The 13,069-nt window shown below is 32.8% G+C and overlaps 1 protein-coding gene across 1 annotated transcript; it reads left to right on the forward strand.

The window, feature by feature from the left end:
• Window positions 1–1,117: 1,117 nt before the first annotated feature.
• Window positions 1,118–2,111, forward strand: LOC124381180 (fucolectin-1-like). Its single transcript, XM_046842597.1, has 3 exons — window positions 1,118–1,305; window positions 1,739–1,860; window positions 1,960–2,111. The coding sequence occupies exons 1-3, from the start codon at window positions 1,118–1,120 to the stop codon at window positions 2,109–2,111; spliced, it is 462 nt and encodes a 153-aa protein (XP_046698553.1).
• Window positions 2,112–13,069: the final 10,958 nt, after the last annotated feature.

Raw genomic sequence — 13,069 nt, forward strand, 5'->3', positions numbered from 1 at the left:
ATGCATAACCACTTTACTTGTTTTTATGAAGATAGATTAGCAGGGTTACAGTCTTTTCAGTACAATACCCATAATGAATTTCACTCTGGACTTCAATACCAACTGATAGTAGCCTTAAAGAAACAGCTCTCATTTTCCTCTAATGCAACAATTGTCTCAGCGTTCGTGTTAATAACACTGTCTTTAATATTCTATAATATAATATATAATAATATATAAATAATATAATATAATAAGATTCTCCTTCCAAACAATAACTCTCCCTCCTCCCCTTCTCTGACGTCGTCTCCTGCAGCGAGTCTTCTCAAAGGAAAGTACCGGTAAAGATCTTTTCCTCTTTTGTATGTTTTATGTGGTATGATTTTAATATAACATGTTAAAAGTAAATAATATTAGTGAATATTGGCTTTATTTTTATTTAAGTAATATTTTTGGTTGTCCAGAACGAATTACCGAAGTTTCTGTTCATTATTATGGAGAAATTTGTATCGGGATACGAACTTTTCAGGTTACGAATAAAGTACCGGAACTAATTAAATTCGTAACCCGAGGTTCCACTGTATATATATATATATATATATATATATATATATATATATATATATATATATATATATATATATGTGTGTGTGTGTGTGTGTGTGTGTGTGTGTGTGTGTATTATAATTTTTAAAATGTTATTGATTTTTATAAAATACATTTCAATTGTAATGTAATTACAATTAAACAATAAGTATGCACAAATGTTACGTTTCGGATTCTCTATTTTTGCACAGGCATATGCATTTTCTCATTGCAGTGGATACTCACCCTTCAACAAGGTAGGTATATAGTAGAATACACATGAATTGTCTAACTAAAGTCTTAATCAGAAATTCTCAGATATGTTAAATTAGAAATTTCAAAAATATAATTTTTATAAAATAAATTAATAAAGCAAAACAGATCTTTTCCACTACAGTCTCAGATTTTGGACCCCAGTGCATCTGTATGTGTTAATAATAGTTTTTTTCCCTCTACAGCCAATGTGGCCTTAGGAGGAATAGCAACACAATCATCATTATATACTAACAATTTCTATCCTAACTTTGCTATCGATGGCAAAAGAACATCTATCATGGGTTCCGGATCATGTACACACACAAGTACTCAGAATAACCCATGGTGGAGGGTGGACTTGTTGGTGGTGTATGACATTAGCAATATAATAATCACTAACAGAGGCGACTGCTGTGCAGAACGGATAAATGGTGCTGAGATTCACATTGGCAACTCCTTACTTAACAACGGCAACAATAACCCCAGGTAAAAACTGTAAAGAGCAATGTAAAAATATCAGCATAAAGGGAAAAAAGTTTACTTTAAGGAATTTTATTATTTATATACATTGACAACCTTAAAAAGAAGCACTGGTTTGAACCCTTTACATTGTTCAGTAACTCATAACCTTAAATGTTGAATTACGATTGCTCATAATGTAATGTGGATTTGTGAATGATACATAATACATAGATTTTTATAATAAAGGATAGCAGTTTAACAAAAAATGTAATCTGCCTTTTTAATAAATTAAAACTTAATAACTTTTAACTATTAATATAGTTGATTTCAGGTTGGATACAGCTTTATAAAGCATTATTAACTGTATATTTAACCAACTATTTAACATTTACCCTCTCTCTCTCTCTCTCTCTCTCTCTCTTTCTCTTTCTCTTTGCAGATGTGTTGTTATCCCTAGCATGCCTGCAGGTGCCTCTGTAAACTACACGTGCAATATGATTGGTCGTTATGTGAATGTGATCATTCCATATGTTAGCAAGGTTCTCTCACTCTGTGAAGTGGAAGTCTATGGAGTTCAAGGTTACACTTTTATATTTAAGTAAAAATGTATTTTATACTTAAAATCAAAAGAATTTTACAGGACTTGACAAAAAAATAACATTGTCCACTCTTTTGTAGTGCCTGTTATCAGGAGGGCATTTCTGAGGGTAAAATTAAACAGCAGCGAGGATCTTATCAACCCTACTATAAAGGACAAAGTTCTTCAAGAGGTGCGTGCTTGTGAGAATGTCCACTCCGTTGTCGGTTTCTCAGTTATGTGTAAGTTGTAGCTACACTTATTAGCAACTACTGATTGTAGCACAGCTTATTACCCCACCTAATGGTTAAAAGCTCACTGTTAGCAGAATTATTTCTAAACCCACACTTTTAAAAAATATTAAGAAAACACTAAAATCACACATTGGATCATGAAGAAGGACAACTTTACTTATATACACTATGTTTCCAAATGTATTGGGTCACCTGACCTTTCCTATATGTGGTTCTTTTCCAAACTGTTACCACAAAGCTGCAGGCACTCAATTGTAAATTGAAAATGTATTATTTCCCTCACATTTCTACAAGCAATACCCCATAATGACAACATAAAAGAGGTTTGTTCAAATCTTTGCAAATGTATTAAAATAAAAAATGACATAAATATTTATGTACACAGACACAAACACAGCCTTTGCTCAATACTTTGTTGAAGCACTGTTGGCACCAATTACAGCCTTAAATCCTGATGCTTCAAGCTGGGCACACCTATTCTTGGGTATTTTTTTCCAATCTTCTTTGCAGAACCTCTCAAGCTCCATCAGGTTGGATTGAAAGCATCAGTTCACAGCCGTTTTCAGATCTCTCCAAAGATGTTCAATCAGGTTCAAGTCTGAGCTCTGACTGGGCCACTTAAGGACATTCACAGAGTTGTTCAATAGCCACTCCTGTGTTATCTTGGCTGTGTGCTTAGGGTCATTGTCCTATTAGAAAATCAACCATTGCCTCAGTCTGAGAGCAAGTTTTCAAGGATGTCTCTGTACATTGCTGCATTCATCTTTTCCTCAATCCTTAGGGTTTTAAGTTCCTGCCACTAAAAAACATCCCCACAGCATGATGCTGCCACCACCATGCTTCACTAAAGGGATAGTATTGGCCAGGAAATGAGCGGTGTCTGGTTGTCTAAAAAACATAATGCCTGCCATTCAGGCCAAAGTGTTCAATCTTTGTTTCTCATGGTCTGAGAGTCCTTCAGGTGCCTTTGGCAAACTCCAGATAGGCTCTCACCTGAGTTTTACTGAGGAGTGGCTTCAGTCTGGCCACTCTACCATACAGGCCTGATTGGTGAAGTGCTGCAGATATTGTTATTTTTCCGGAAGGTTCTCCTCTATAGAGAAACACGGGAGCTCTCAGAGTGACCATCATTCTTGGTCACCTCCCTGACTGAGGCCCTTCTCCACAATCACTTAGTTTGGGTGGGTGGCTTGTTCTAGTAACAGTCCTAGTAGTTCCAAACTTCTTCCATTCACAGACGTCGAAGGCGACCGTGCTCATTGGGACCATTGGTGCTGTAGAAATGTTTTTATTCCCTTCTCCAAATCTGTGCCTTGATGCAGTCCTGTCTTGAAGGGCTACAGACAATTCCTTGGACATTATTGCTTGGTTTGTGCTCTGACATGCACTGTTAACTGTGGACTTTATAAAGTCAGATGTGTGCCTTTCCAAATGATGTCCAATAAACTACATTTACCACAGATGGATAATTAATTTATAGAAACGTCTTGTAGTGGTTAATCAGTGTAAACAAAATGCAAGTGAGCTCAAGTTTGCATGATATGGCAAAGGCTGTGAATACTTATGTACATTTTTTTATTTTTTATTTTTAATAAATAAGTAAAAATTTCAAACAAACTTCTTTCGCATTGTCATTATGGGGTATTGTAGAATATTTAGAAAAATTATAAATTTGATCAATTTGGGACTAAGGCTGTAACATACAAACCTTCTGACACATCAATCCTTCTTGCAACAGCCAATAGGGTTGCAGATACCTCGTGTCAAGTAGTGACAAGACCCTTATATAGATAGATAGATAGATAGATAGATAGATAGATAGATAGATAGATAGATAGATAGATAGATAGATAGATAGATAGATAGATAGATAAACTTTAATGATCCCGAAGGAAATTTTAAGTGGCCAGCTGCCCACACATAAAAACACAATCATTCCTAAACCAAAATAAAACACAATAAATAGATAAAAAGATAAAAAGATAAAAAGGTACAAGCAAATATAAACAATCACCCAAAATCAAAATCAAGCCAAGTTTCCCAGAATTCCAGCCTAATCAAAAGATAAAGTAAAAGCTCTCAACACAGAGTGTTGTGCAGTCTGATGGCTCGTGGGACAAAAGACTTCCTAAGTCTGTCTGTGGTGCAGCGTTGGGATAAAAGTCTGCTGATGAAGCTGCTCTTCCTCTTACTGAAGGCCTCATGCATAGGGTGTGTCACATTGTCCATGATTGCCTGAAGTCTCGACAATGTCCGTTGTTCTGCCACCTCCTCCACTGAGGCCAGCTTCAGTCCCACAACAGAGCTAGCCCTCCTGATGATCTTATTTAGTCGGGTCAGGTTTTTCTTGCTTGTGCCGCACCAGCACACCACAGCAGAGCACTTTCGATGACTGATTGATAAAACATACTAAGAAGCTTGGTGGAAATATTAAAATATGCCAGCCTTCGCAGGAAGTACATCCTGGTTTGACATTTTTTGCTGAGCAGGGTGGTGTTCTCGTTCCAGTCCAGTTTCTTGTCCAACACAAACACAAAAATAAAACACAAATATAGAGTAAATTTGGTCAGAAAGGATAAGGAGAAAGCAAATGACTGTGACCAACAACTGCAATTTTTTTTATGGTGGTCATGCTGTTGCCTCTCTAGTGCACCTGTTTTCACAAAGTTTTTTGAGAGGTGTAAATATAAAGCTGTATTTTTAATGCTGTTAATTTACAAAGCACAGTAATGATATTGTTTCCCTATAGATCAAATCTGCCAATGTGCATTTAGCTGTATTTCAGCTCCGCTGGAGAGTGGAACCAGAATTGTTTGGACACTTGGGTAAGAAATACTACTGCTGCTTCTGTTAATAATAAAATAAAAAATCTTAATGACAATGATAACAAAAGCAATTATCATCATCATCATCATGCACAAAGACATGGTACAAAGCTATAACTTTAGGCCAAGTATGATTTAAAGCTTTATTTCTAATGTATATTTTGACCACAGACAGTGGTGGAATATTCTGTCTGTAAGATGAAAGAATGAACAAACAGGGTTTCCATTTTCTGAAGGAACAAATGGGTGGCAGTGCGTCAAGATGTTATTAGCCATATCTGGTGAAGATTGGATAAAATTGATATGAGTGGAAACAAAAAATTAATTCATACAGGCAAACAACTTTAAATAGGATGTCATACGGTGCAGTGAAATGTACAGTATCTAATTGAGAGGATAAAAATCATCTACTGCCATATGCATCTTAGCTAGAAGAAAATTGAGAGGAAAAAATGTCTGGCCTTACTGTTCCTCCCTTCTGTATAAATGTTGTCCTGTACATGCCTTTTAAATACAATGCAAATCCTTATAACTCACAAATAATGTAAGTTAAGGCTTTTTAAGCAATTAAGCACAGATTCACAAAAAAAAATGTGTTAGTTGGCAGCCATACTGTTTACAATATCAACATATTTTAATAATTATTGAGGATCTTTGCTTAGCGGTATGACAACAGAGTATTAAAGATAGGTTGCAAATCCTATATTTAATTTGTAAAACTATGTTTTTAAGTTGAATCGTATTCATACGAATAATTAACTGATTTTAAAATGGATAATGGTTAAAAAAACAATACTGAATCATGCAAATATGATGAATATGTTTATTATGAATATATTTATTAATTAAATATAATTATGTAATTAATAAATTATTTCAAATTGGTGCACATGTGTAAAGAATTAAATCATTTTTACATCTAGAAGATAGTTAAAATCTTAGTCCCCCTTATGAACATATTAAGTGGCGGAGAACAAGTTTGTTTAGTATTAATAATAATAATAATAATAATAATAATAATAATAATAATAAACTTCAATGGAAGGAATGAAGACATTTGCTAAAGTATGCCGAAATAAGTCTAAACAGTAAGAAGTACATATCTTTGAAAAATAAAGTATTAAATATTGAGTTAAAAAAAATTATTAAACACACACACTTATACACAGCTGTATTACCCAAATGTGGTCTAACAAATGTAAACTATTTCATAAAAAATTTCTATTTATTTTATTTTATTTAATCAATTTCATTTGATGTGCCAATTTAATTGATTATTCAGTTAAATTAATATTACAAAAACTGCATTGCATCAATTCGTTTTTTTTATTTTATTTTGATATATTTTATTTGTATAAAATATTACACAATTTGATTTTATATATAATTTAATATATAATTTTGGTCCCCTGGTGGTCTAGTGGTTAGGATGCGTCGCTCTCACCGCTGTGGCCCGGGTTCGATCCCCGGTCGGGAAACCAACCCCAGCCACTCTTAGTGCAGGTCCCAAGCCCGGATAAATGGGGAGGGTTGCGTTAGGAAGGGCATCCAGCGTAAAAACGTGCCAAATCAAACATGCGGATGATCCGCTGTGGCGACCCCTAATGGGAGAAGCTGAAAGAAAGTTTTTAATATATATAATTTTAAGACATTCTATTAAAGATTGCATACAAAATGTAAACTGTGTATGTTTACAAATGTTAGTAAAAATAAAGTATGTTACTAAAAAACAACAAGCAATGTCATGTTTTGCATTTCTTCCACCAAACATTTTACAGAACTGTGACTTAAAAACGAAGGTACATGAATTTTGTGTACCATTACACCCCTAGAACCTAATAATCAATAATTAGCCAAAATAGTTCTCCTGCTGCAACTCTAACTTTCTGTACATGCTGTTCACAAACATTAATTTCAAAAAGTTGAGGAAAATGAAAATGAGGACAGAATGCAAATCTCATAATCCCATATTCTATTCACAATAAAACATAAAAAACATAGATGTATAAACTGAGGAACTGTACCATTTTAAAGAAAGAATAAGTCATTTTAAATTTGATTACTGCAAATTTAATCCCAGACAGTTCATATGGAAACTATGGAGATCAGTTGCTGAAGTTTTGGGAGACAAATGTTGTCCCACTGCAAGCAGGCCAGTTCAACATCTGGACTCTACTACAAAGCCATGCTGTTGTGATGGGTGTAAGATACGGTTTTGTCTTTGAATATGTAAGACCTTTTCCTAAAAAGGCATCATCTGGTTGAAAGCATTTGTTGCTATAAAAACCTGTATAAACGTTTCACATTGATGGAGCCTTTCCAGATGTGAAAACTGCCTAATCTATATAAAAACAGAGAAGATGGCAATTTTTGAACAATGAAGTTCACAAACAATGATTTCTGGAGGTGTTTCTTAGGCCATGCAGTTTTTTCAATTACAGTATCATGCCTGTTTTTGATTAAGTAAAGTGCCCTTGTTCTTTGCACAAAGATATTTCCTTTTTTTCATAATATTTTGAGGATATCATGCACTGAAGTTAATAAAATATTTAAAGTCTTCACATTTTGATGTTGAGAAACATTATTCTAAACCTGAGACTCCTTCTATAAATGTTAACTCTACAGAAAGCGTCACTACAACAACTGAAAGTATTTCTCTTATAATTAACAACACACATCAGTTTATTATTAGAAAGGACAAGATGACAATTTAAAAAATGTAAGAGCAATTTGGTATCACTTTTATTATGATACAGATTTTTCACTTTATAGTTCTTTAAAGTTTGCACAACATCAGTATTGATTGATGTATGTATTTTTCTCTAAAATGACAGAATGTCATTCTGATTTGCAGGTGTCAAAAATAAATCTTGAGAAGAAGTGGTGAGCAAAAGCAATCTTAAGAAGTAGAGGAAGAACAACAACAACAATGAAAAATACATGAGCAAAGTTTTGGTGTAGCATATGGAATTATAGATATATGATTATATATGCACTATTATTAGACATACATGCTACATTGTACATTTTTTTTACATTTGGAAATTGTTATTTCTATGTACCATGTTACTAAAAGGGTGCATTTAAAATGTTTGCTTGTTGGATTTAACACAGTTAAACCTTGGTTTGAGTTTATATTTAAGATAGGATTACAGTATGCTAAATACATTTTGATCACAATTATAATTGTAGATATTTTCAGTAAATATTTTCATTAGAATAAGTGGAAAGGTAATCATTTCTATGTAAACATAATGGTAAACAAAACTTTAATAACAGATGAGCTTAAAAAACATTTGCACCAATTTACAGTTTTCATTACAGAAGTACCAGAAGGATGTTTTGTACAACAGGGTAATGAATTGATAAATAGTTTAAAATATAATTTTATGACAATTGAACTCCCACTTAGTGTGACCTCTCAGTCAATCAGAAATGTCTACCAATCATTACAATTCTAATTAATTTAGTTTTCGTTTAGAAGCATTTTTAAAACACATCATTGTACCAATGCTGTCTCTGTTCTATGAAAAAGCCCAAATCCTGTTAGATACATTTCATGAATGCTATTTTTATATTAGTACGAGGATAATTGCTGTGTCACAATCTTTTCTAGGATTCTGAAGATAAAGTGAAGATTTAATACTGGCTATAGATACACAGCAGACATATTCAGGTATTCTGGGATCTGTATTTAACAATGAATGGAATTGTCTGGGTAAGTTAATACATACTGTATTTTATGTTAGTAAAAAAGGATATTTTGAATTTGTCTTTGTAAGAAAATATTTATGATTATTATAAAAACGGCTTAAACAGCTTCTTTGCCAGGTGATGCATACAACTGTACGTGGGAGAATTACCTTTATTCAATTCTACACATTAATATTGTATTTTTTTTTTGGTAACCACAATTCATTAACATCCTTTTGAATTTTAGAAATAAAAGACAAATATGCAACAGTCCTGCTTTCATTTTAAAGTATCTCGTTCACATTTAATTTTAATCAGGTTACAAAAACAAACTTTATGACAATTTCCACATTTTTGTTTAGCTAGACTTATTGTGTAACCTGAAACCTGAGACCAGAGATTCGAGTCAATGCGCTCAGCAGATAGCCTGCTTGTCTGCTCCCTGCCCTTGGCTATGGATTGCCACCAAGTAAGTAGGCTTGTACTGAGACAATAAGCTATAATGCAAGAATTGATAAAAGCACAATCCTGAGTGGGATGGATAATATCTCACCACAACAAGAAGGCCTTATCTTCAAACCCCACTTTTTTATTTATTTTTTATCACCACCTAGATATGTTCCATTGCTGACACCATCTGGTCATTCACACTGCTGTGGTAATTTACATTTACATTTACATTTGCGGCATTTGGCAGACGCCCTTATCCAGAGCGACGTACAAAAGTGCTTTGAGTCTTTAGCAATGAATAAATCTACACTGGTACACAAGATTGCAAATTTAATATAAATATAATTCTTAAATTCTACAAAGGCAGCTTGGAAAGTGATAATTTAAGTGTTTCAGGAAGAGGTAGGTCTTTAATCGTCGCTTGATAACTGTAGTATTTACTTTACTTTACTTTACTTTACTTTGGTTTAGCAGCACCAAATTGTTATTCTATTCACCAAAACATTTCCTAAAAATATAGACTTTCTCTTTTTGTATTTTACCTGAGTGCATGTTAGTTTCAAAAGTGGTTTATTTTAGTTTTACAATATAACAAATTGGCTAAATTCAACTTTTCAACCTCAAAATCTGCATATTTAAATACCTTAAAATTGACATTTAGAGAAAGTAAAGGAGAGAGAGAGATTTACTTTATTATGCGACATGTAAAAGGTGAAAGTATGAACAAGGATGGGAGGATTCAAAATTTGCATTATGAGTTTCAAGAGTGTGAGATCCTGTAAGACATTAAGTGCATGTACACAATCAAGAAACAATGTCTTGAATATGAAATAAGTCATGTATGTTTGCTACCAATATGCATAAATGTTTTTTGACACATTCTAAAGCAATCTTGCTGATTCCTTCTAATTTTCCACATTCTGCTCTCCTCCACTTGGATTTGCATTAAGCTATTCTTGTCTCCTTTCCTTCTGCTGGCGTAGACTCTTCATCCTGAACCTAAAAGCACGTTATATTTCATGCCTTTATGTCAGATATGAGAACTCTATAAATAGATTACTTTTAAACAATTTAATGTTACCTCAAATTTATGACTTTTATAGCATTCTGTGTATAGTCAAGAGACTGTTGGGTGTAAAAATCAAATTTCTAAATACCAGTTCATCCAGTACCAACAAAAATGATCAAAAACACCATCCTTAATCATAATTTTTTTAACTTTTATTTGATTGGTGAATCATTCAGGCAGAAACAATTTATAAAGCATATAGTTTGATTTGTATACATTTAATTGTTTTTTAATGTAAATCACATATACAATATCCTATTGAAAATGCTACATAAAAATCTTTATTTAACAATTATTATTTCTATAATTATTATTATTAACATCAACATTTAAAGAGTACATAGAGAGGATTTAAAGATACATTCTGATTGTGTCTTCTACGTATCGGTGAAAAATTGCAGCAAAAGTGCCCAAGGAATCATGATGACGCGCAGTGTATAGACATTCTATCCACAATTTTCCAGCTTTTAATGGAAAAATATATGTTTGCAGCATTGAATTTTTTTTGTGGCGTGTTTGTCCATTAGTCGTGTTACTTGCAGGGGCTACATACAGTAAATTGCCATGATCACGACAATTTTAGATATTCTAGAAAACCTGTATATATTTCTTTTGATAACAAAGTTTTCAGCTTCTCCCGTTAGGGGTCGCCACAGCGGACCATCCGCATGTTTGATTTGGCAAATGTTTTTACGCTGGATGCCCTTCCTAACGCAACTCTTCCCATTTATCCGGGCTTGGGACCGGCACTGAGTGCACTGGCTTGTGCAACCCTAATGGCTGGTGTTGGTTCCCTGACCGGGGATCGAACCCGGGCTGCAGCAGTGGGAACGCCGCATCCTAACTACTAGACCACCAGGGAACCCTTTTGATAATAACAGATTTCAATTTAAGTTGAGAAATTAACTGTGTTTCCGTAGTTTGGGAGATCAGGCATGAAAGATTGAAGTGTGCATCTCATTTTAAAATCTGCTTGAATATAAATGTTGGATTTATACTAATAAAATGAATACTGAAATATGTATACTAATAAAAATGTGGTATATTTTCACCTATATATTCTTATTTTATTTAGTAACACTTCATTTTGATATATTTTAAAATAAATAAATATATAAAAATATAACGTATGGAAACATTGTAAGGTCAAATACTTGTGGCAAGAAGGGTGTGTCCAGCATTGGCAGTGAATAAAAAAAAAAGGGGACACGAAAACAAATACAAACAGAAATAGGAGAATTTTGCATTTATTTTGCATTACTTAAACAACAAAGAGTCCATGATTTTTTTACTTCTTTAAATACACTCAATGGCTACTTTTAAAAACACCTTAATATTATTGGTATGATCGTCTTTGCTCACAAACACTCAGCATAAAATCTGCAATCTGTTGGATATGTATTCCTTCAAAAAAAATCTCCTACAAATTACACTATATAACTGCTGCAAAAGACAGTTGCCGATTATGCTTTCTAAAGTTTTCATTTATATGTTACAACCGAAATGTAGATTCACTGTTTATTTTCAGTGAGGCCCACTGTAACCTCAGATTCCTGTCCGTAACGAAATGACTGGAGTTAAAGCAAATTTGTTTGCATCTTATCCACCTCATTTAATTTAATCTTTTGTACTGTATGTTGCAAGAATGCTTTTATGCTCACCAAATTTTTCACCATTCTGATGCTTGATGTGAATCCTACATGAATTACTAATCTTTATCTGCCTTTTGCTGCTGACACATAAATAATATTATTTTGTTTTCCACTGCATCCTACAGCTGCACATAAGATCTTGCTCTTAAAAAGCTTTGAGCAGCCTAATGGAAAACTCATGCAAAATATTTTTTTTCATAAACAAATTTTGTCAGAAGGCTTATTTCTGACGTAAATTCAAAGCAGTTAACACAATATTGCTTAAAGGATCATTAAATCTCATGTTCTTTTACTCTTAATATGTATAAATATTAAGTGCTAATTTTAAAATCATTTCTTTGTCTATTATATTTTTTTTGGAACAATTTATCTCAAAATGCAATGCATCTGCACATTTTGACCGTTTATTTCTAATACTAATCACATAAACTAATTCATACATCATTGACCAAATAGTATATTGACTGATTAATGCTCTCAGTTTTACTCATCACACTTTTGTGTAGAATTAAAGAAGTGCAAATACTTTGTTATTGTACTTAATTAGATTTTTTTAATATCTTCACTATTACCAGTACTTCACTATTTATTTTTTGGACAACTTTTTACTTTGACTCATTACATTTTACACAAATATCTGTACTTTCTACTTCTTAAATTTTCAAAACAGGATCGTTACTTTAGTTTTAATTTATCTGGTTTGAGAAAAATAAATAAATAAATAAATACATTTTTCTCATTGTCAACCAATTTCCTGTCATTGCGTGGCTTTTTTTTAAATTCACTGCTACCACAGATGTAGACTAGTTTACAAATTTACGAAGCAAACAACAAGGGTGGCAGAAGGCAACAGGAAGTTTGGGGCTAAGGTGGATGAGACAAAGGAAGTCAGTGATGTAAATATGACTAAGAACAGAGACATTTCTAATCATCATCATCTTTTCTCTGCTTGTGTTCTATATGGTGAATGTTCAGCCTGGATACATTAATTATGTAACAACATTTTAAATTTGTTTTGTATTAATATATTAATTAGAGCTGTCAAAATTAAAATGAATTTAACGGCACTTAATGCAGCACGCATTTCTGTTCATTTTCTGTTCTATTTTTAAATAAATAAATATAAAAGAGGCGAATTGAAAACCTTCAGCACAACACAAGATTATTCACGTTGTAATTTCTTTACTCAGATATAATAAATAAATAAATAAACTTAAATTATATATATATATATATATATATTTTTTTTTTAAATCAGTAAAATTTGT

This window comes from Silurus meridionalis, chromosome 28 (genome assembly GCF_014805685.1).
Source record: "Silurus meridionalis isolate SWU-2019-XX chromosome 28, ASM1480568v1, whole genome shotgun sequence".
Taxonomy (NCBI): Eukaryota; Metazoa; Chordata; class Actinopteri; order Siluriformes; family Siluridae; genus Silurus; species Silurus meridionalis.